The sequence below is a fragment of the Euphorbia lathyris genome, chromosome 7, assembly GCF_963576675.1.
Source record: "Euphorbia lathyris chromosome 7, ddEupLath1.1, whole genome shotgun sequence".
Lineage (NCBI taxonomy): Eukaryota > Viridiplantae > Streptophyta > Magnoliopsida > Malpighiales > Euphorbiaceae > Euphorbia > Euphorbia lathyris.
In genome coordinates, this window is record NC_088916.1 from 16,590,462 (window position 1) to 16,616,073 (window position 25,612).

Genomic DNA, 25,612 nt, shown 5'->3' on the forward strand with positions numbered 1-25,612 from the left:
TTTTTAATCACAAAAGTGCGGTTCTTTTTGCAACAAAAAATACATATTCGTTTGCTTACAAAAGTGCGTATCAACAACAACAAATCAGCCCAGGAAATACTCTCCCAAATCATGGGGAAATTTTATGTAACGAAACCAAGTAATGATCCATTCGATCAAGGCGTTATATAGCTAGCAATTTCTAGGCAAGAATCACAAATTGAAAAGAATAGTTGATGAAAAGTTTGAATTCAGAAGGGAAAATAGTGTCACCTTCTTGGCATAGAAAAACCTTCTTCTCGGCATTGACTTGTAATATCTTGCACCAGCTGGTGCATTAGGCTGGGGTTACTCGTCACAACCGCATCTACGCGCTCAAATAACATTCTTCGCATCGAATCCACATCATCAACAGTCCATGCATATACCTTTCTATTCCTCCTGTTAAATAACCACATCCACATATCAACCTATTAATCATAGTTATTTGAAGAACTTTCACATATATTTCATTGCTGCAACTTCATACCTATGCACAATTCTCACTAGTGTTTCATCAACCAATGGATGGTAAACACCAACTACTTCAGCTCCCTTCATTCTTAACAAGTTCATTCTATTGCCTGTATTAGGGTCCACCATAACAATATACCCCACCTGCATTTAAAATAAAATAAAAAACATTAACCAATATCACCAAGTTCTAAAATCTGATGATAGTTTGATAAAGCAGCAAAACTGACTTACGGTAGTATCTGATGATAGTCTGATAACATCCCTAGCTAAGGTGTCGCTTTTTGCCCAAACAAGGCAATTCTTGCATTGTGCTATGTCGACCTGAAAAATTGCAAAATCCAATTGTAAAGGATATAGATTACATAACTTAGAGTATAATATGACAAGAATGAAATTTGAAATTCTCTTGAGAAATAATGGGGTGAAACTTCAATCCTTATTTATAGTGTATAGTTCAAGCATATAAATTGGCTGTTCTATACAAGGATATTATTCAGTTTGCAGTTCTATCTCCTGCTGCCAGAGCCATGTTCTTGATTCATCAAATTAAAGCACTTCACAATGTTTTTAACAACTCACTAATGTATATTTTTCAAGTACTCTGCAGCTTTTGAAATATGTAAAATAATGCTTTCCATGATAATGGAGCAATCTTCATAACTAAAAAGATGCCAAAAATGCTTGTACTAGAGTTCTAATGAAGACCACAACAGAAAAGATGAGGAGAGTAAAAAAGCATGTTCAGTTTAGAAAATACTTAGTCTGACGACAATAAGAAAACTGAGCTGATATATAGCCAACAAAATAAGGACAAAAAATTTAAATCATGCGTAAATTTATCGGGATCAGTTTCTTCAGCATACAATCTGTGCCACTAACTAACGATGCATGTTCATTCACTAATACTGTCCACTAATCAATATGATCATTCCTAATATCTGATGTAACCAAGAAAAGGAAAAGGCAGGAAATCTTTTAAGTTCTAGAAAGCATAACTGGATATTTTTGTCTGTCTAATACTTCTACCAAATCAAAGAGTTTCAAAAGAAAAAAAAATGCTTATGAAAATGGAAGATGACATTTTCCCTTGTTCAACATCCCTTGTCACCTATCCTTGCTGTCTCTGCTTCATAAGTGTATTTATTTATCTATCCAAAGTGACTGACTATTTCAGTATTGAGTAATCTTCCAGACATGTGAAAATTTAACGTTTCAGCGATGCAGATCTCCAATTGGCTAAACTGCCTCCTATCATCTAGCTACCATAGCTGCATGGCTATTTTCATGTTCTGAAATTATTTTTCTTTTTTCTTTTTGTTAGTTATGAAGTCATGGCAGGATTAGTTAGTGCAAGCTATCCATCCAAGGAAGCATCGACACGGGTAGGGTGCTGCAAACCGCATTTTAAAAAAATATAAGAAACAGGTACGGCGGGGACGCATATATATATAACATCCATTAGTGATTATAAACCATAAATAACATCCATAATAAGTCATTCATTCATCAAAAAGAAACATTTAATACTTTCAACTATTTAAACTACAAAAAAGAGAGGCAGCTGCTATATTCTTTTCATTAGATTTTGGTTTCTTCTTTTATATTAGGATTTTATTTTAATTTTGTATATATTAACCCCTCTTTTTTGAAAAATTATTAAAAAAAATAGCCCTATATTCTACTTAATTTATTTAGAATCCGTGTCCCCAAAGTGTCCCAGAAGTGTCCTAGAAGTGTTCCCGAGGTGTCCCTATTAAAAAAGAAAAGAAAAGGAGGGGACACTTATTTTGGAGTGTCAGGTGTGTGTCCGCGGAGTGTCGAGTGTCGTACGTTAACCTCCTAGAAGTTTGGTGCTTCCTTCCATAGAATGAAATACATCGTTTTTTCTAAATTATTTGCTCGAAATAAATAAACAAAAAGAGAAGAGGTAAAGAATGGTAATTCAAGGAAATGTAATAAGGGAAAAACTCACAACTGAAAGAATGTCCTTTGCAAGACCCTTTTCATATGATGGAGGACCAACCTTTGCATCTAGGACGATCTGTTGTACCGAACTTGAAACAAACTGAAAGAATGTGTAAGCTAGTAGTGAGTTAGCAACCTACACTATAGCTTTGACAAGAGTACACAATAAGGAGAACCCATATAATAATTACAATTCACTAGGTGTAACATTTGATTTAACCAACATCAAAAATAGTCACACCAGATGTGCCAGAAGGATTACTGAAGCATCTCCATCAGAACTAAAATATAAGAGAGACGTCTTCTAAAATTACCTTCAAAGCATCTTCAATGGTGGGAATTGTTCGATCATGAAGATCCTCTATAGACTGCTGAGGTACATACAGTTCTTTAATCTACAACCACAAACTAACATATAGTCTCAATCAACATCAAGTTACAAAATGCCAAACACAAACGAGATAATTGTATAGGTTTCCTTCTAAAGATACCAATAAGTTTTCTCACTAATATTAGGGCGGCCCGGTGCACTACGCGTCCCCGCTGAGCGAGGGTCCGGGGAGGGGTCCCACCACAAGGGTGTACAGGGGGCAAGCCTTCCCCTGCCAATTTATTTGGTAAGAGGCCGCTCCTAAGACTCGAACCCATGACCTCTTGGTCACACGACAACAACGTTTACCGTTGCGCCAAGGCTCGCCCACTAATATTAGAATTAACAAAAAAACAAAAAAAAAAAGTAACCCCCCTAAATTGAGGTTAAGATATACGTATTTCATAAAAATAAATAGAAAAATGCATTGTAATTAACCCATACGATGGAAAAGCAGAATCGCGAAAGAATTATAAACATGCTTCAGAAGTTTATATTGTTGACATAGATGTAATTCATAAGACGTGGGTTTTACATTTATCTCAGCAAAACCAAAGAATATGCCATCCCATGAAGTATAAATTACTTGTATTGCTAGGCGATGCCAAGGAAATTATGGATCTGTGGAAGCAAAATTTTAAATAAATATATGAAAAACAGGATGTTTGGGAAGACATTATAATGGAATGGCAGGACTAATTTATAATGTTATCCACGCAAGACAATCCATCAAGTTAATACTTAATAGAGTGCATGTCCAGATTTAAACCATTAGTTATTTACAGCAAATGACTCTTTACTATCATGGAAATTGGAGGATATTCTTTGGACGCAGCTGATAATATACTGAAGTCAGTGATTCTTACCTCTTTCATTGTCAAGTGCCCAACTTTAGTTGTAGCATTACCAGATATCTTCTGCAAATCCCTGCCTGTGTCATGTGCAAATCAAGCCTCAAGCAGTAACAGAAAACCCAGAACTATTGCACTCCAAAGACAATATGTGCCACTTTGAAGTATTTACTTGTCTGTTTGAAAGATAATAAATATGTATCCCTTGATTTGAGGAAATTTTTTTTGATAAAGGTTCCATTCAAACATGACTACTATGAATAGGCAGTAACAATATTAAAAAGATTTGACTCGGACATAATAGAACTTCTATGCATGTACAGCAACAAGTGCAATCCTTGAGGCAAACATATATAGATTGCTATAACCATATGATATGCATCCGATGGACCTGCAAACCCATGAGCTAACTCATCCTCAACAAAAGGTTCAGATAAACAATGAGAACAAATCTGAAAAATAAGACGAAATATAAATCTTCCAAACTTATAGGGCTGAAGGGCTCATCAATAAATGATCAAAACAATTTCTGAAGGTAAGAAGAAAGATAAATATTCACCCCCTGACATTATATATTTGAAAAAAGGTTCAAGCACTCTTACAAGATAGGTTCTTTTCAGACATTTGAAAGAACAGATAGATCGACATAAACTGAGATATATTTACAGAGTTTCTTGTAAAGTTTTTGTGGAGCTCGCACAGTCAGAAAATCAATGAAGCAACTGCATTGCTTGTTTATATCATATATAGGTTACAAAGGAAATGAATATATAAGAAGCCTGGAATTTATTATGCAATACTGAACAAAACAGATCAAATCAGCTTTCCTTTTAAAAGAACAGCATCTAATTTAATATGACAATGACTATAGCTCTACAAAAACGAAAACCAATTGATGGAAGAAAAATACAATTAGACAAATGCCATGTAATCATATAAAGAAGAGAGTCCAAATATACCTATCATGGAGAGCAAACAAAACTCCATCTAAAGAACGAGAAACATCAATCTCAATACAATCTGCTCGAGAACGAAGTGCCAAATGATATGCAGCCATCTGTGAAGTTCAACATAAAGTGTTGATGAAGACATAAAGAGAGAAAGAAACAGTAAAAGCGAGATAATGTGATCCTTACTGTGTTAGGGAAGGCATTAGTTGAATCACCGCCATGAGCACAAACAAGAGGAGGATTATTCAGCCAACCGCACTTTTTCAGTTGCCTCTGTAAATCAACCAAATGAAATTATGAAGATTTGGAAAATTTGATCAAATTGTGCGCTCAAAGCTAGAGAGAACGGGTACAGCGTACCTGTTGGAAGTGGCGAAGCCTGAAGTGGAAGAAAATAGGTGGAAAGAGAGCAATGAGAGCAAGACTGATTATGATCAAACGGAAAGTTCTGCGAGAAGAGGGGAGTCTAAAACGGAATAGATTACTGGTGCTGCCACGGAGAATTGCAGTGCGCCGCCGTAGCAGTGGTGCTAGCCGTCTCCTTTCAAGTGGTCCGCCGGAGGTGCCCATATAGCACGATGCTAAAGAGAATGCAAAGATGAAAAGGCAAGTAGCAGGTGGAATTCTTCAATTGAAGCATCAGTATCCACTTCGATGGATCCATTTCGCCTTGTTAAGCGTCGGGTTACCCGCTGGGCCTTCCTTCTGTTTTGGAAGTTACCTAAAACTTTTTTTAGCTAAAAATACGAAATGTAAACCGAATCAATAATTTCATTAAATATTATCCCTTAATTAATAAAATATCAATATTATGTAATTAATTAATTAAGTAACTTTTAGTTAAACTTTTTTATATAAAATTTTAGATTTTGAAATATAAATTCAAAAAATCTTTCTGTGGCCAGCAATTTCATCCATGGAGATACAAACTATCTGCGAAAATAAATATCCATTACTGTCAGTAATGAATATATTTACGAACTAAAAAATATAAATTCAAAATCTTATTATAAATTTTAAATTTTAAAATTTAGAGGTGATATCAAATTATTATTTGAGTGCATAAATGGTATGATGCACCGAGGCTTATAGTAAAAAAAATTCACTACCCTATTTATTTATTTATTTTGATAAAGATAATACAATATCTACAAAAGAAATATAAGGACTACAAAGAGTAAAAATAACCATAAAAGGTACCAATAAAACAGTAAAATAACAAAACTCATATTTCTTCCGAATCCAACTCCACATGAATGTCACTGCAAGCCAATCGTCATCATTTAATTTCTTCCGACCAACTGGACTACCTGGATCTGAATCATTTTTACTGGTGCAACCCCGTAGATCTGTATATCTACATATAAAACAACACGTTTCCGCTCTTGCTAAAACTGAAAAAAAACGTAAACGACAGAGCTATAGCTAACAGATGCGAATCAGATGGAGAAAATCCGATGAAAGGTATGGGTTTTCAACTGAAAACAAAAAACAAAAACAAAAGGAAAACACTAACAAGCTAGAAAAACAGAAATACAGCTATAGATGGAAGGAGGAAGAAGGAAGACAAGCTTCCTTCTCCCTCCTCCGACTAGATCTGGTTGCTTTGTTCTAGTTTAAGGTTGTAAAAATCAAATTTGGATAAGGAAAAAAAAATGGAATAAAGAAGAAAGCAGAGAGCAGAGGAGGAGGAGGTGGGCTTAGGACCCGGGGGGAATCCAGGATACTGGGAGCAGTTGCCCCCACGGACATTTGTATTTTTTAAAAACTCATGTATTAATTTTGAAGTTTTAGAGTTTTGCCCCCCTTCATCAGTGGAGGTTTAGGATTTATTGGTTCTATAATTGAGGATGAAGAATGATTTTAAATTTAATATTTTATTTTTATTTTTTTAATTATGTTTTAAAGCAAAACGACGTCGTTTTATTTAATTAGAACTACGTCGTTTTGTTTACAACAAAAATAAAAAATAAAAAGCAAATATTTAAATATAAAACTAAATAGGTCCTAAAACAAACCATCAGTCTCTCTTACTCTCTTTAATCTCTTTAGTTCTTCTTCCTAAATTTCTCTTTCTTCTTAAGCCTAAATTAAAATCCTTAATCCTAACTAAGACTAAATCAAAATCGGCAGCCAATCCCTCCGTAGTCGGATCGTTGTCATTGGTACGACATTTTATCTCCGATCTTTGTCTCTCTGCTTTGATATTTTTTTGTTCCTACTTAAATTTTGATTTTATATTTTTGCTACTATTTTACTTGAACTTGAGCTTTGTTCTTTAGTTTTTATTAATTATTATTTTTTTGGATAAAAATTATTTTAGTTGTATTGTTTGCCCCCATGGGGGAGAAATCCTGGATTCGCCCCTGCTTAGGACTACCACATCAACAATTCATCCCTTCCATTTTTTTTTACACTTAATTAACTAAACACGTTAAATTGGGCTCTGCTCTTTATCACTTAATTTCAGTATCAGTAATTTCAGTTCAATTCAGTAGCATTCAGTTTAGTCTAGTTTAGTAATTTATTATTACTTATTATAATTATAATTATTTATTATTATAACCATTATTGTTTTTATAAGTTTTTATTTTAATTATTGCTATTTATAAATGATTGTATTATTATTTCAATTTCAGTAGAATTCAGTTCAATTTACTTAATTTCAGTAAAAAAGAAGAGAGTCTTACTCTATTTTTTAAGGGATTTTGTTTCTCATATTTATTCTAAGGACATTTCCAACTGTAATGCTCATTTTAACTAGGGTGTAAATGAGTCAAACCGAGCCCAAACCTACATAGATTCGGTATTAGCTCGTTAATATCTCGAGTTGAGCCCTCTCGAATTGAGCTTTGACGAGGGTTGACTGAGCTGAGCTTTTAACGAGATTTTACCAAATTCATCATACATCTATAAAATAAGTAGTATAGAAGACCAAAAAAAACCTTATAACATACTCCACCTAAGTTTAAAATATTTGAAAATAACAATCACATGTTATGACTGAGATTCAAAAATAGTAGACGTTACTCATGGTCGGAAAACACAAACTCCTACAAAAGTTATTGATGTGTGTATGATATAGAAATACGTCATATGCAGTCTTATACTACTTTTAAAATCAAATTATAATGGATTTGATACTTCTCTTGATAAAAAAATCATAATTGTTGTTCATTTGGTATTAGGTTTTATAAGACTGTGGTTGCGTTCACTGCATTATTGCTCAGTTGATATACCAATAATTCATGCATATTGGCATTATGAAAAATCTATTACGTCTAGTATTCGTTTATACGAATAAACATGATACATGTTATAAATTTTTTAAATTAAAAATATGAGTATTTTATTATTGTTTTATTATTATAAATATATTTATTTTTTCACGTGTACTTTTTATTTTTTTATATATTATATTAAAAACATGATATTTAGCTTAAAAAAAAAAAACAGTGTCAAATAATAATAACGTTTTTTTATAATAACCCATACATTGTTATTAAAAAAATAATAAAATAATAAAAAATTACAATAATTATAATATACTAATAAATAACTAATTATCAAAATAGTTAAATATGATATGATACCGTAACGTGTGGGTTTTGTTAGACTTTAAAATAAATATGGAAAGACTTGAATAAATTTGGTGATGATACAGTTTTATCAACTTTTGTTGGAGCTTAGAAATTCTTAAAATAATATTAAGGGGACATTTGGTTTAAATTTCGAAACCGGAAACGGAATGTAGCAGAATCAGAATCGAAATGATTATTTATCTATTATGTTTGGTTCAATTTGAAATCTGAATCCGATTCTCTTTGAAACTATTTAGTTCTTTAATAATTAGAATTGGAATAAATATAATATTTATTAAAATAGTTTAATAAATAATAATAATTATAACTATAATAAAAAATATGGAAAATTTCAAATTATTCTAAACTAGATGTTACAATAAAAAAACTAATATATTAAAATATAATGAAGGTTTCATACTCATAAATGTTTATCATTATTGTAAAAAAAAATTGTATTATAAATTGGTAGGTATATCTTCACCTCTGCTCGCTGATAATTGTCATGGTCTCACATATTTATAAAGAAGATAATCGGATCGTTGATACTCTTGCTTAATATGGTTTCTCTGCTGATCATTTAATATGGTGGGATATTATCCCTAATTTTTGTAATCTTTGAGTCAGATGACATTTTAGACATCTCTCAGTATAAGTTTACTTAATCTTGCTTGTTTAACTTTTTATTTTGTTGTTTTCTTTATTTTGTTTTGAATGGTTAGTAAAGTAGGTGGGTTTATATTTTAGTTAGTAATAAAAAGGTTAAATATATGAATATCATAAGATGTCTTCTATTGTTACTTTGTTTTTAACAAAGTATCATTATTTTGTGTGTTTTTATCATTGGATGATGAAGTATAAAATTAATCCAATAGTGAAAACATACAAAGTAAGACTTACTTTGTCAAAAACAAAGTAAGCTTAGCCTTTACCATATCATAATTAAATATAAAATTACAATTAAATCATATTACCAAACTTAATTCTTAATATATCATTATTCTCTATATAATAATATATAATGATTTTATATCATAATTTAAAAAATTTAGAATAAACCTTAAAAAATATATTCAAACTTCTAATTGATAAATTCTAATCCTTAATATATATTAAAAGTAATGATTTTATTAGTTTGACATAATAAAAAAATTATGACTTGATATAAGTATAAATAGTTTTTAAAAAATAAATTTCTGTGTAATTTTCTCCGATAAAAATCATGGATTCAAAAAAAAAAAAACAAAAAAAAAAAAAAAACAGTTGAAACATTTATGAAGACAAAGGATTAAAATAAAATAGAGATACGGTTACGGATAGAAAGTCCTCTAACCAGTGGCCCCTTTCTCTTTCTTTCATTTCCCTCCAAAACCTGCCTTTTTCTTTTCTGCCCACTATATATTTCTCTTCATCTCTGTAAAGGCTGATATCGCATCATTGGTTTTCTCAGAATTTGAATACAGGCGTAATTAGCGATTTCAAGAATTTGAAGTTCAAGATGGACGACTACTTGCAGTATATGAGGACTCTGCGCTCTCATATGAACGGTATCTCACTTTTTCTCCCTCTCAAATGTATTTTCTCTTGATTTCTGAAAAAAAAGGTTATTGCCATTATCATTTATCTTAAACCTAGCTCAGGAACCATATCTACGAATGTAAGTATTTGCGCAACAGTGGTTACGATATGAATGGAATGTCATGATCTGTTTTTGCTAGATGTGGAAGATCAGGCTACCAAGACATCTGTTGAAGAGCACATGTTAATCACCACCATTCAAACCATGGAATCTGACGTCAATTCTGGTTCGGCTTTTTATTTTTTTTTCTTCTAGATTAGCAGACTTGTGCACGGTTAAGTATTTCTTTCGAAATTATTAGTGTAATTTGTTGTTCTTAGAAGTTTTCTGTTGCTTTTTTTACTTCAGCTTACACAAACTTGGATAAGAGATTGAACCTGCACTTTTGGAATTTGGATAGTTCATATTTGGGGACTTGATTTAAATTGAGTTGTTGTCTGAATTACTTAAAGCAAGTTTATGGTGTACAATGTATGATGTATTTGAAAAATAATTGTAGGATGATATCTTTAAGTCCACTAGAAAGTTACATTTTCCAAATACGTATAAATGTTTTATTTTTTCTTATCTAGTAAGATTCGGATTATAAATATTCTCAGCAGAAGCATTATATTTTATTATGACCCCTGGTTAACAGTTTGTTTTATCAAATTTTTTCTTTTATATATGGAAGATATGAATAGAATTTGGATGACTAACACAATGTTTCTATGCATAGTCTAATTTAGGAAGAAAATATTGAATATTAGTTATGATTTTTGGAACTGCTGTGAGCTTGAAAGAATAGGTTATAAGGCATCTGTTGTGTGAAGAGGTGACCATGAGAGAGTTGGAACTAATCTTAGTAGATGTTATCATATTTTCAAATTTAATTTATTATGATTCACAAATTTCTTTCACTTTGGTGCTTGAAATTTTCTGCTGATGACTGAATCTGTTTCTAAACAGAAAGGTGAATGCCTAATAGGTATACCGGTATTCATTATGAAAATGTTCAATCACTTTGAGCACATATGAGCAAGTACAAATAGATTGCATGTGTATAAATGCTTGTTATGAATGAAATTGAACATATAGAAGTTGGAATGAAGTGCTCAAGATCCACGTTCATGACTTACCAGACAACAAAACACCTGAATGCTTCTATATCAATGTCAGTTCATTTGTTAGCATACTGAAACCTCAATTCAGTAGAAAGTTAGGACAGGAAGTGACTTTAACGTTTCACCAAGCATTATGGCTCTAGACTGATGAAGATAATATGAAAGGTTTAATTGGCCCTCCATAGTTTTCTTAGTATTAGAGAGGATCTGGTTTTGAACATTGAGCCTTGATTTTGGCTTTGTCAGGCATGGTACTCTTATTCAGGTTCTTTGGCTTGGCTTATGCGATGATTTGTGTTTATTAACATTCACAGTACCATTGTGACTGCTTCTGCAGCTATACATGAAAGAAAGAAACTAAAAGAAGAGGCTGAGCAGATGATACAGGAAAAAGGGCGTATATGCACACAGATATTAGAAAAACAGAGAAAGATTGCTTCTTCCGAATCTGATTCCTGCACTCTTACACAGGTACACTCAGGAGATCTTGAAGGTGCACAGAAAAGTACTTTCAAGACAGAAAAAAAAGGAAATGCTATATATATATATATATATATATGTTATGCACACTATAAGTTCAAAGTCCCTTTGATTAGAAGTTATGAAGTCCAGAAAATGAAATAAATCTGGAGTAATACTGTCCGATAGAGCATGAGAGGAGTACTAGGAGAACTCAGAAGTGCATCAGATTCACATGAAATTATTGATTAAACTATCTATAATTACTGAGCGCTTCGAGATAGAGATAGGCTGCACATGAAGAGTTATCATGTGCCTGATAATTTTATTTGGTATTAAGGAAATGAATAATTTGGCCACTTGATTTCTTCATTTGCGAGATACATTTAGCATACATATATTATTACATCATTCTCATTGATGTCATAATATTACAAGATTTTTGCTTGAAATGTTTTAGGAACATTGGTTTCATGAAGGTATAGTTGGGGATTGTAATTCTCTACATTGGTATTTCTCTTAATCTTTCTGTATTACATGCACACACATATATATACAACTAGCTACAGATAATATCCCTAAAGTCAAGGAGACATATTGACCCTACAAGCAGCCTAAGCATGCTCCAGCAGCCCTTCAACAGCTTTAGGCATGTTATTCATTAATTACAGGGACATCATGTGTATGAGTATTGCCAATTTTATTTAGAAATGGTTAATTTGGTTGAATCTAATATGTCAAGAAACATGCATGTTGTATTTGTATTCTTTATTATTATTTGAGCCTCTGATATTGTGACTTTACAGACACTTGAGCTTATTCAGCAAGAACGAGTTAGCTTATCTTCCAAACTCATAGAGAAGAGGTATTGAAAGTACAACCTGCAATGTCTAAATTGCATTTGTATGTGATGATACTGAGTGTATTTTGATGTATTCGATACAACAGTGCGTACTATATGAAAGTTGCAGAAGATCTTCAATCCAAACTACAGCAGCAAAAGGTTTGATTTCTGAAAAATGGTGTTACATATAAAGTTCTATATCCTATGCTCTATTATTTTGAGCAGCAAGTTACACTCTACCTTTTCTTTGGGCAGGACTGGACCAAATCTCATGGAAATAGCTTAGATATGGAAGATAATGCACGGCTATTTTCTTCTACATTTTCTTTTTTATTTTTCTTTTTTTGTTCTTCTTATATGGAATTGCACTTTACTAATTGAATGCCTTAGTAATAAGTATTATTGTGAAACATGCATCAAAGACATAACTTGTAGTGAACCTTGCATGACATTTCTTATATTCTAAACATTAAAGATATGCTCACAACATTTACATCTTGTACTTTCAGTGTCAAGATCTTTGATAGTTTGATTTGATCTCCCCCATGAGATGAGACTACAAGGCATAGTCATCTGCACTCATTGAATAAGCTACATTCCAACACTTTGTCTCAAATTGTGAGGCAACACTACCAATTGAACATCAAAAGAAGTAAAAGCTATAAATATAGAGAATATTTGCCTCTATTTTACTCTTTCCATGTTTCCCTTGTCTTATTTTTTGTGGTGCTTATAATAATTATAAATAAGGCCTCTTGGTGGTTGTGAGGGATGAAACTATTACTTGGTTGTTAATTAGAATTGTTTTTCTCTAAATTCTGTTAAAGACTATGATATATATCAACTGATACTTTCTGTATAAGTTGCTGAACTTCCTTGATCCTTGAAAATTCTATCATTCTCCAATATCAATATATATTTCACAAACATGCAGCATATACACACAATTGGTTCAAGATAATAACACTAATAGCGCTGCCTCTGCTTTTCCTGTATGGGGTGGTTCTTGTCATGTCAGTCTACCATAATTGCTCCTTCGTACATGTGATTCAATGTGCTTGGCTGGAAATATGGAATCTTAGTGTTTTTGTTTCTATTCCTAGAGAAGGATAAATTCTCATATTGCTCTGAGTTCTTTTCTATTTGAGGATATGTAGATCTTGTCAATGTCTTGTATTTTTCTTTTTGTGTTTAATCATACCTGCTATTGGGATAGGCTTGAGCTAGACTTTCCACGGTGACTTTTCTTGTCAATATGTAGCTGTAAATTTTTTCAGATGAATTTCTTAACAGTTATTTTCACATGATCTTTGAGAATGTAGATGGTATTACTACAACAACTCTGACATAAAACTCTACAGGTCAAGGATAACAACGGTGAGGCATCAACTGAAACAAGAGGTATTGGTTTTTATAAATGAGAGAAAAAAGAGCACTCTACTTTTTGATATGTTATTATTAGGTTTTATTACATGCGGCATAGTTTTTGGTAAGCCATGCCCCAGTTTACTGCAGAAACCGTTTGGTTGTTGGATTTTGTGAGGAAGAATGATATATGTCGTGCATATGTGTTGTATGAAATTGTTGCAGTGTAAATTTGGGAACTAATAGTATTTCTCTTTTTTCCATCTCATATCAGTATTCTATTGTAGGACGGTCTACAGTTAACCATATCATGATGGAGAGCTTGGTAAATTCAGTTCACCTCATCAGTTCATCTATAAATATGTATTATCACATTCTTGGTAAATGTTGGAATAGCAGAGGAGTAATTCAAGGAAAAACCTAATGGCTGATGTGGACTCTGCCAAAAAGAAGCTTAATGAAGTTACAGAGATGAACTCCCAACTAGCTGAAGAGAACAGTAAGGTTGTTCATTTTACTTATGCACTGAATATATCACATATGCTACATATCTCTAATAAGAATATACTTGTATGTGAAATTTTGGGTCTTCATTCACTCTTAGATTTCTTTTCTCATGTGAAATTGGACTTTATGTAATTCCTTCATAGTGTTGTTTATCTATATACCTTGGTTGATTTAATTTTTTATCTTCTTATTCTGTGCAATGATTTCTACTTCTTAGACCAAGTGTAGCATTTTACTTTCTTGAATTCATTACTTTTAGCTTCTAAATAGTTCTGATTACATGATTAATACCCATTCTAATCATGCTAAATCGAAGTTAAACTAAATGCATTTTTATGCTAAGTCAATTTTGTTTGACTGTTGGGGAAAACAAATTATGACATCTGAATGTTGGCCAGAGCATGTAAGATAATATCTATTGTACCCATATACACCTCCGTACTCACATTTTCTTCACACTTGTCCCCTGCATGCCAAGAGGAAAGCTAATAATACACACACGCACACATACACTGGTTTGACATTCATGTCTGTTGAATGACTAATGAACTTTTATCAATCCAGGTGAAGCATTTGATCCAGGAAGTGAGGTGCAAGGCGAAAGCGTTTATGGTAAGTTATTACCCATAATGCTTCTGCATGTAAGCATAACTATGTTTGTGCATACTGATGCCTTAATTTGATGAATGATGCGCAAATACAGTTCTTAGCCGTTGGCATTGTCTTTGTCAATTGAATCACTGTCTCTACTACCCCAAAAGTGCAGCTGTAAATAATTCATCAACTAGGATCCACATATAACACTGAATTTCTGGACCTGATGACAAGTGGCTTTGAGTTACTATGATGTCATATCTTTTTGTTAGTAAATTTTTATTTATGAAAGTTTTGGGTGTATTGCAGGCTGAATTACTTGCAATGAACATCAAATCCCTTGAAGAAGAATACGAAGCCCTTTTATCTGACAAAGCTCAAGTATTGGAGTATTTACAACTTCTGCAAAGCCAGATTGAGGAACTCAAGGTATCAGCTTTGCTCTACTATTCCTCAAAAATGTGTTGTCCAAGGAGCATATGTTGACTCGGTCAATATCCTATAGAGATGGCTGCAAAAGCTAGCTTTTTCCGTAGGAATTAACAAGTAGAATATGTGCACAAAAAAATGTTGTGCTAATACATAGACAATTCACGATCTGAACATATGATAGAGAATAGTCTAGTCCATAGTAGGAATATTCTGAAAATGACTCCCCTTTCCTTCTCAATAACCCTCCTTATATACTCATAACTCATACCCTAAATACATGTACTAATATCTTATACCCGAAATGCCCTTATCCCATACACCTCAGAATATTCCTACTATGGACTAGACTATTCTCTATCAACATAAAGAAATTTTTGCTACTGAATATCTTGAAATCTAGGGAGACTCCAGTCTTTTTTTCTTCTCCTGTTAAAAAATGCGCTGTTCCACTTATTCATTCTTCTCTTCTATTTACAGGGTATTTCTGATATGATTAAATGTGCATGTGGAAAGGAATACAAGATAGCAATGGATCTCTGCGCATGACAGCAATATGGATATGAATCTGTGAGATAGGGATAGGAGGCTAATGATATTGTCTGTAGACTGTTATCAGGACTGAGACATTCAGGTAAGCTTGCAACTTTACATGATTAACTATTACTGCAGTATCTCAGGAGGAATTTAGTTGGCGGAATATAATGAGATGACAGAATGATTGCATTTTTAGCTTGTGAAATGAATATTACATGATAATGCCTTGATATTTTTTGAATTTGACTGGAAATTGTCCTGAAGTATTTTTACATAGTTGTGTTATTTTTTTCACTTGGCTTGCCACAAATGTTACTCAATCGTAGAGTCATCCATCCTTTCATACACAGCTGCACATAAATCACTCACCCTACAGGTATATTTCTCACCATGCATAGACAAGGGATACATGAAAGTGATGCAGTTTTAATTTCCTAGGAATGAGACCAAGAATGATTTATATTACTAAGATGTAACAATCTATTTGGCCTATCCAAATTTTCACATTTTCCCCTAACCTTTTATTTTGTCACCTTTGTTCTCTTACCAATCCAAATTGACTATGTTTGCACCAACTAAGATAGAATCCGTTTTCCATTCAATTTAGACGGAGTTAACAGATTCTGTCTTAATGGGTGCAAACATAGTCAAAATGGATAGGTCAGGGGAAAATGTGATGAAATAAAAGGTGAAGGGGTTTTGGATAGTTCAAGGGCAATTAGGTAATCATAAAATCCTACAAGTTTACATTTGTCATGTATATAAAATGTACATTGTAAATGTATCTTTTGCTTTGCATAACCCATAAGAGTATAGCACAATTAATTGCTTCAATAAAAGGGGGAAAAAAGGAAAAAGAAGGCACATATTTATTTAAATCTTGACTCCTAGAGCCTCTAAAGCCACTGAGATATCATGAACTTCATAATTCTCGTCCACAAAGCCCAAGTTAGGAGTTTTATCAGGGACTATGTCTTCTCTTTTAAAACTGTCTACTCCGCGGAGATTCTTCTCACTTCCATACCCCACAGAGCCTCGTATGATGATGGTCTTATTGAGGCCAGCCAGTAGTTCATAATAATCTGTGTCCCCTCTTTCGCCAACAAAGACAACTACTCTAGAGAGATCAATTCCCCATCTAACTGAAAGATACCTGCAGAAGAAGCAAACATGTAATTTTAGCCTTGTTTGATTATTAATTCAGAGGGCTCTATTCAATTTTTTCTGCAATGTCGTATGAAGAATGCGATACCTTAGGGATTGTTTTCTTGATGCAAATAATGGAATCACGTTTAGCCTTGATGCTGCACGTGTGTAGACAAGGTTGCATCGGAAGGCTCTCATACGAAGCCTTTGACGAATGTCATCTACCTTTCGAATCTGGAAATCATATACAGGAAGATACATTAGCACTTGTTCAATATTATACATTTCACAGTATTACCTTCCATTAATAAAAAAAAAAAAAAGGGCAGCCCGGTCGCATTACGCGTCCCCGCTGAGCGAGGGTCCGGGGAGGGGTCCCACCACAAGGGTGTATTGGGGGCAAGCCTTCCCTTGCCAATTTAATTGGCAAGAGGCCGCTCCTAAGACTCGAACCCGTGACCTCAGGTCACACGGCAACAACGTTTTACCGTTGCGCCAAGGCTCGCCCTCTTATTACCTTCCATTAATAACTGATAATTTTCTTCAACATAATAAATCTCTTACCTTGGCTTCTGGTTTGATGTTATAAGAGTAGCACCTAGAACTACATGCTTGAACACACTCAAGGACATCATCTTCAGCTCCATTTTCTTCCTTAGCTATTCTAGGTACAATAGACCTAATATTCTCACCAGGCCACCTGTACTCCACATGTGTTTCATAGTCCATATCAGCCACCATATCCCTCCATGGGTAGTACATTGCACTTCCACTATTACATATTATTGCGTCAAAGTCCTCTATATTGACTTGGCAATATTTTAAAGCTTCCGTTGTCTCTTGCAAAGTTGAGCCTGTCAAGAGTACAAAGCCTATCCTGCCAAGCCCTAGGCGCAAGCCTGCAGCTTTCATTACATTCTTGATAATTTCTTGCAAGTTTTCTGTGCTTTTCCCATTGCAGTCATAACAATCAACAGCTATCACAAATAGCATCTGTCTTCTGCCAGGACTGTAAGTAACAGTAACATTTCTATAGGAAGGAGCCACTTGTGTAATGGCTTCAATTAGTTTCTTCTGTCTAGTTGCTGCATCTAGCTCACTGTTAAGCTTTATATCCCCATCGATGGAGAATCTCAAAGACAGGTCTTCAACGTCTTTTAGGGAGTCACTCATTGGTTCTTCAGGAATTGGTGTAATCTCAAGGCGGGTTGTTCGGTGGCGGTTCCTTGAATTTTCAACATGGGAGAGATAGTTGCGACAGTGTTCTGGCCAAGAAAAACGGTGGATGTTTTTTAGCCCATTTTTCCGGCATTCTGTCCAGAGATTTTTGTCAGCAACAAGCTTTAGAAGTGCATCCGCAATTGCTTTCTGATCATGAGGATCGACTAAAAGGCCATTAGTTAGAACCTGGTAGAAAGAAATCTTCTGTGAGGTGGCTGGAATACATCCTTGCATTTGGACTCAGCAATTATTGACAAGTAGCTAAGAAAAGGCCTAGTTATGGTGCATATTGGTATTCTTTTCATTGGCATCTCAACAAAAAAGGGGAGAAAAAAGAAATAGAGAATAAAGTCGTCTAGTTTCCTGTGAAATAGAATAAAAAATGAAGTGCATTTTTGTATGGACAGTTTGAAAAGCAGGGCGAAGACCTTTTGAAATTTAGAACTGCCTGATCAAACTGGAAGAGGGTATGGCCGTAATAAGTTACTTTCAAACAGCACAGCACAAAAAATGCCTTTTGCGTAACAACTTCGTATAGAAGCTAGAATTGGTTTTTGGGATAACAGAAGTTACTGGACTTCATAGCAGCAGAATTGCTGAAGAACTTCACTATGCGTTAGGATTTGTAGGTAAGATTTTAGGACGATTTGTAAGTAAGATTTTAGGGAAGGATTGATAAGTCTCTAAATGGCTCTTAATGAAAGAACAAAAACAAAGCCTTGAAATCCAACTGTGGGAATAGAATTTTGGATGTTACCTTCAAAATGTCCACTGGTCCACCATTTTTGGTAGCAACAACTGGTAAACCATAAGCCGCTGCCTACAAGACACATTGTGGAATTGAAAGAGACATTTTATCTTATGTTAAATGCACTTCTATGAATATGAAGCCACAAAATTACCTCTATAATTGTCAGACCAAATGGTTCCACCAAAGCTGGATTGATGAAAACTCCCTTCAAGAGACAAAGCCACCATAGAAGTATTACTTTTAGCAGTTCAAATGTTGCAGAGAGAAACCAAAGGAATTATGGTGAAAGTAGATAGTATGCAATAAGATTGACTCATGGATTATGAGCTCTACTATTACATGAAAATGCTTCAATCACTGTGATATATGAGCTGAGGCGATTAGCAATTATGGTAAGGGAAAGGTGGGATAAATATCAGCTCTTTTATAAAATATGATGTACCTTTGTTTTTGCAGCAAGACGATAAATGTCTGGAACATCAGATTGCTTGTGATGCTTGGGATAGGCAACTTGACCATATAAATCATACTTGTCAATCAGCTTGATTACAGTTGTAAGAACAGCTGAGCCACTGTTGGGCATCTCTTCAATGTCATCTCGGTTACCTAATATTAGTGTCTGCAAAAAGGCCATCAAAGTTGGGTATATTGGTTTCTGCAGAGTTAATTGTACTGAAATTGCCTCAAATGAAACAGAATTTACCAAGTTGGCTAGCTCTCGGAGACGTTGATTCTCCCCAAAAGCCTTGAGCAATGTAGTGACATTCTTCTTTGGGTCAGGACGAGACAATGCAAGTATAGTGGGTTTATGAGGATTTGAGAAGAACCTCATAACCTTCATTTACAATATTCCAAATAAATAATTAGTGAGGATGATACTTGATGTTCGGTTTCTCATTATTCAATATAGGAAGGTCATTTTTTGGCCATTTAAAACAGATTAGGCAGTACAGGAGAGTTCATTTACCTCAGACCAAATGGGAGGTAGATTCCTTTTTTTTGGGGTTCTGTCTGGCCCAATTAATGACTTGAGATCACCTTCGATTGAATCTTCTGTTGTTACGTAGCTGAAGTCCATGCCTGGAGGAATTACCTGATGCATACAGTTTTTAAAATACTTTTAGATGCGGGATACGAATCAGGGTTCACATTCTTAGTTATGTCCATTTCATACTTAGAACCATAGATAGAAGTTTTCTTGTTGAAAACTACGGTGATTACTGGAAGAAACTGGCAAGGCAGTTATCTTCTTCTATAATCCTATCTTGAAATTGTTAAGACGGAGTGTAGAGAATCAGAAGGCATTCTTACCACCATCCTTGGCATGTGTCTTCCATAGCAGCTGACTCCACGACGTTTTCTAACCCGAAGCTTTCTCTCCAACTTAAGATCAAACCCATCATATAATCCCCATTGTTCTTCAATTTCTTGTTTTGTGCTAGTGACCACCATCTCGGCTGTATCCAATCCCAGTTCTTCAGCTTCAATCCTTCTCATTATCTTATATGTTGCATTGATATCTTCCTTAGTGAGCCTGCCTTGCTTAAGCAATTGCTCAAACTTATTCCTTCCCAGTGAGTGTCCTGTGAGCACCATCGGCACATTCAAGGCCCCGGAAAGGTGCGATGCCACCTCTCCAGCATCAGCATAATGTCCATGAATCACATATGGCCAATTCGGCTTTCCTGCGTTCACTTGTTCACCGAGACCTCTAGCCATGTTGACGATGTGGCTTAAGGCTCCGTCAACAAATTCTGGTATGTAAGGCCAGAGTGATTCTTTCGGTATATACCTGAAGTGTACACTTAACAGTCAAAAATTACTTGAAACAAATTAGACCTGTAATGAAGAATAAAACACGGATTACTTGTCACGAGGGCCACAAGGAATGCGAATGATGTAGGCTCCACTACTACCACTGCTCTCAGGCGGGCATTCCAGCATTTCAGTCGGCTCACCATAGCTAAAGTCTATCTCAGGTGAGGTGATTTGTCTTGTCAAAAGATCGACACGATAAACCCCTTTCGTGTTAGATAGAGCTCGAGCAAGTTCAACGATATATTTCACCTGTAGTTACAACAGAATTTAGTTTAATTCTATGATCTTTGCATCATTCATTCATTCTATTAGGTATGATGTGGCATAATTACCTGACCCCCAGTATCAGAATCTCTTCCGAGTTCCATATTTTCTCCACGTACCAACCCGTGTATACTACGAGCATTATATAACAAATGTGAATCAGTTGTAGCAATCTTCATTGCTAGAAACTTTGTTATTGCATTTTTGTGATGCTTTCTTATTTTGTGAGTTTCTTTTTCATTTCATGGGTCAATGTTTGCATCTTAGAAGATATGAAGATGAAGAAAACCTGATAAGCACAATGTATAAGTTCCTAGGCTTTTCTTCTTCATCAGACCACATATGCATATCTGAGTTAATTCTGACCAATTCCTTGACAGTTTCAGAAACATTGACATCACCCTTTTCCTTTTCACCCTCAGATAGCTCAGAAAGATCATCATCAGCATCATTTCTCCCTTGCTCTCGCTCCAATCGTCTTTTTGCTAGTCTTTGTGCATCGTCCCTTGCTAACTGCATATACATAACATAATCTTGTTTCCATATTTTTCTTTTTTCAGTGCAAACCTGTTTTCTTCTTATTACCAGTAGCCTGTCTAGGCACCGCACAAGTGCCTGAAATCGAGAAGCCGATATGATTTTCTCCGATTCAGCCTCTTGGACGGCGCCTAGGTAGTGAACTAAACAAAAAAAAATGTTTTTGTTTTGTTATTATAATTTTATGATTGCTGGTGAACTGTGTTTATTATTTTTTAATATTTTTTTTAATTGCATTTTCTAGCTGTTTACCTAATATGATATAAAATTTGGCCAATTATATTATTTATTGAATTGTTATTAAAACGTTGTTGGTACAACTTTAAGGATATATGTGACATAGTGAGATTAAAATTCTATTGACATTGGCAGTACAATGCAAGGCTAGGCTGCAATTACAATTTATAAAGTAATTACATAATAGAAATGACTAGATCAATTTAAAGTTAGTTTAAAAATGTCATTGGATTTCATTTTGTTATGGAATCATTGAAGTTTTCTTTTGATTTCAATAAAGTTATTCGGATTACTTAAGATAGAAAAAATTACTTGAATAATCATATGGTTAAAAATAATAATATATTTGTTATTTACTAAATTCAATTGTTTAAAACTTTAAAATGGTAATTAAAAAATAAATTTTTTACTTTTTTTTTCAACACGTTGTTGCCATGTGACTGTCATGTTATAATTAAGGAATGTCATATCACACACTTGCACTATAACAATATTTGTGATTGATATATTTTTCATTAGTTTAGGTATTAATACCTAACCATGTTGTCATTTGAGATAAGGTATACTTGTCCTTATACCTTACATTGTTTGGGAATATCCTAAAACATTAATTTTTTTTTCCTGACGTTATTAATCTTAACTAATTTCGTTTCTTCCTTTTTTTTCTTGGACGTTATTAAAACATTAGTTTCGTTTCGTCCTTTCTTATTATCACATAAATTTATTTAAAAAAAGAAAGTGTAATTTGCTAGCTTGTCCAATTAGAGCACATGGGTAGGAAAAAAGATACATTTAAAAGCTAGTAATAAGCTTCTTTTTTATTTATTGTTAGGTCCATATTGTATTTATGGAAACGATAGTTGAAATTGGTAACTCATCCAATAAATGAAGATAAATGTAAAATAAAGGAATCATAGAGAACATGTGTTGTGAAGAAAAAAGTAAAAATAGAATAAGAAGAGGGGAAAGAAAATGACCTTTTTCTTTTTACGGGCAAGATGCCAAATTCGCCAGCACATATTCTCAAGCCTATTACTCCTTTCACGAGTATTCCTTGTTGCTATCACCTGCCCACAAAATATTGTTATTCACACTTTACCACTACTATTTTAATTTTTTCATTCAACACCCACCACTCAATTTTTATTATTTAAATTGCCTTTCCTGAAACCGACCCTGTAAGTTACAATCCATAACTTCCGCTACTTATAATTGAATATGCTTTCTAATTTAGGACTCGTTTGTTTTATCTACTGTTTGTTGTTGCTGTTACGGTTTGCTATTGGAAAAAGTTGTTTTTCCAAAAAGCAGAGATTCTCTGCTTTTGAAAAAGTATGTTCTTCGGGTGTAAAAGGCAAACATGAGATCACTAACCAAACACCTAATACTGCTTTTCAGATGTAAAAGCAAACAGAAAGTCACTAACCAAACACCTAAAACTCTCCTTTTGAAATGAAAATGTAAAAAGAAGCCTGAAAAGGAGCAAATAAACACCCCTTTAGTTATGGAGCTAAAATGATAAGATTTACAAAAATAAATCGTGTGGTTTGATCGATTTGTAATGATAGTTTTTGTAGTTTAAAAGTTTATAAATAAGAAAAATTACAAATAAAGTATATGCGAGTCATTTTTTAGGTCAAATAATACTTATTGTTTAATTAATTTATAAAGTCAATCTTTTTAATTCATCCAAATGCTTTTTTTATATATAAATAACTACCATAACAATTTTTTAGTGAAATGGCTGAATTTATAAATTGTACAAAACAAATCACTTCTATTTGAGAATTTTTAAACCACCGAAAATGTTTTTACAAATTCAAGTTTTATATTTCCTGTTTATGTTTTTCTCAATATACCAAATATAATAATGAGAGAAAAAAGGGAAAGAAAAGAAAGAAAAGATCAAGTGTGGGTCCGTAGAAAGAACCGAATCTTGATGTAGAACCAAATTCACAAACTTCATTTTCTTTTGGAACTAAAATGATAATCTGAACATGCATGCCAATATAATATCCTAACCTTTTTTTCCCATCATAAATTAAATTAGATTGATGGTTGTCAACATTTTTATTGCTTTTTACTTCTTTCATATTCCTCAAATATCAAGGACCCTAAAAATATCATTAAAAAAAAAAGGACCCTAAAAATAGAATATCATCCAATTATTTAATATATAATCAAAATTTACTAGGAAAAAATATCCCGAGCCCCCAATTTTTTATTTTTCAGTTCATTAGTTCCTAACTTTTTTGTCCTACGAACAAAAAAAAAAATAATATACAAAATTGGGTTTACAGAGTGTTTTTCATTTTATCTGCATTTGAAATTTATATTTTTCACAGTTTAAAAATAGTTTTTAACGTGTAATGTGGCGTAAAGGAAATTGTAAAAACCTTATTTCAAATTATAAAAAATATAATTTCTAATACAGATTAAACAAATAATACATCTTTAATTAAATTAGATGTTTATAACTAACTAATTTAATAAGCAAAACTTAAGACCAAATAAATATGAAAGGTTCATACACCGATCATTTTTCTCCTTCAAAACTAATCCAAATATTTTTTTTTTCTAAATGAATGATTGACATAAGAAAGAAGTATAATTAGTAGATGATATAGTAATATAAGAATAAAGAAAGGATTAATTATGTAATTACCTTAACCCAAGTCCTGTGGAGATCAGATTCATCAAAGCTATTAACAACTTCTTCAACAAAATACTTAGTAGGATTAAAAGCAGTCTTGTCCTCCTTTTCCAAGTTTTCTTCAAACTTAACAGCCTTCAATTTCCCATCATTTCTTGCTCTTAAACTGTTCCCCACATCTAATATTGCCTCTAAGTATCCATTTATCCAATCATTTCCTGCCATTTCAACAAAAATAAGAAACTAAATTTTTGGGTAAGAAAAGAAAGAAAAATGTTTCAGAGATGATGAATTGGAGGGAGAGAAGATGGTTTTCAAAGGCTAGCTTTTTTTGCACTTTGAAACCAAGTTAGACGTAAGCAAGGCAATCTATTTATAATAAGGCCAAGAATTCTCTTTTTTATTATTTTATTTATTTTGTGATCTGTGTTTTTTTTTCAATTTTTAAGATATGATAAAATATAATTAAATCAACTTGGTTTGGGTGGTTAATATTGCATATTCTTTGGGTAAATTACATCCATGGTCCCTGAACTTTGCATTTATTTTCATTATAGTTTATAGACTTTAAAACTGAACATTATGACATTTGAACTTTACACTTTACGAACATAATAACTCATTTTAACATTGATCAATATGACCACTCCATTAGAGGTGGCAATTTCTGACACGAAAACACGATTACAGAGCCAATCCGACTGACACGACACGATTAACACGAAAATCATTTTTCTAGCATTTATAACATATAAAACCATATGGAACATAAATATGAGATAACACGATTTTGACACGATAATTGCCAGGTCTACACTCCATTATAGAACTTGTAGAAATGATATTTTGAACTACTTTAATTCTTAATTTTTCTTTTTATTTTGAAGTCATTCAGGTGTTGTTTCAATTATATTCTGAACAACTTTAATTGATGATTTTTTTTATGGCGAGGTCGTTCAGGTGTTATTTGGTTAGGAGAGAGGGGAGAAAAAGGAATTGTTTATTATTTTATTTATTTTGTGATATTTTTTTTTTTCAAAGTTTTAAGATGTGATAAAATATAATTGAACAACTTGGTTTGGGTGGTCTAGGTTGCCTGTTTCTTGGGTAAATTACATCTATGGCTCTTGAACTTTAACTTATTTTTATTATGGCTCATGAATTTCAAAATCGAACATTATGAACCTTGAGCTTTACACTTTATTAGCATAGAGACCTTATTTGAACGTTGATCAATATGACCACTCCAATAGTAGGTAACCCTCTATTATAGAATTGATATTCTGTGCAACTTTAATTCTTGATTTTTTATATATTTTGAGATCATTGAGGTGTTGTTACGTAGGGAGAAAAAGT

General features: G+C 33.2%; 3 protein-coding genes across 4 annotated transcripts; 1 reads left to right on the plus strand and 2 right to left on the minus strand.

Moving 5' to 3' along the window:
• On the minus strand, nt 1-5,319 carry LOC136234861 (glycerophosphodiester phosphodiesterase GDPD4). Its single transcript, XM_066024349.1, has 9 exons — nt 4,992-5,319; nt 4,818-4,904; nt 4,641-4,738; nt 3,697-3,757; nt 2,775-2,855; nt 2,468-2,560; nt 727-816; nt 509-636; nt 1-420 (listed from the first exon to the last, which is right to left on the minus strand). Exons 1-9 carry the CDS (start codon nt 5,199-5,201, stop codon nt 249-251), a joined length of 1,020 nt encoding a protein of 339 aa, XP_065880421.1. The 5' UTR covers nt 5,202-5,319; the 3' UTR covers nt 1-248.
• Nucleotides 5,320-9,535: 4,216 nt separating this feature from the next.
• On the plus strand, nt 9,536-15,923 carry LOC136235060 (uncharacterized). 2 transcript variants are annotated; one of them, XM_066024580.1, is made up of 12 exons: nt 9,536-9,759; nt 9,931-10,017; nt 11,232-11,365; nt 12,160-12,218; nt 12,302-12,356; nt 12,453-12,497; nt 13,559-13,598; nt 13,850-13,887; nt 13,959-14,066; nt 14,634-14,681; nt 14,973-15,092; nt 15,573-15,923. In XM_066024580.1, exons 1-12 carry the CDS (start codon nt 9,711-9,713, stop codon nt 15,639-15,641), a joined length of 852 nt encoding a protein of 283 aa, XP_065880652.1. In that variant the 5' UTR covers nt 9,536-9,710; the 3' UTR covers nt 15,642-15,923. The 2 variants fall into 2 exon arrangements, with proteins under 2 accessions (XP_065880652.1, XP_065880651.1); XM_066024579.1 differs by having other exon boundaries at nt 13,962-14,066.
• A 429-nt stretch (nt 15,924-16,352) lies between these two features.
• On the minus strand, nt 16,353-24,605 carry LOC136235581 (sucrose-phosphate synthase 4). Its single transcript, XM_066025367.1, has 14 exons — nt 24,269-24,605; nt 22,581-22,670; nt 21,119-21,342; nt 20,898-20,961; nt 20,615-20,814; nt 20,059-20,539; nt 19,715-19,840; nt 19,451-19,582; nt 19,190-19,366; nt 18,899-18,952; nt 18,754-18,816; nt 17,340-18,182; nt 16,882-17,009; nt 16,353-16,782 (listed from the first exon to the last, which is right to left on the minus strand). The coding sequence occupies exons 1-14, from the start codon at nt 24,479-24,481 to the stop codon at nt 16,503-16,505; spliced, it is 3,075 nt and encodes a 1,024-aa protein (XP_065881439.1). The 5' UTR covers nt 24,482-24,605; the 3' UTR covers nt 16,353-16,502.
• Between the last annotated feature and the right edge of the window lie 1,007 nt (nt 24,606-25,612).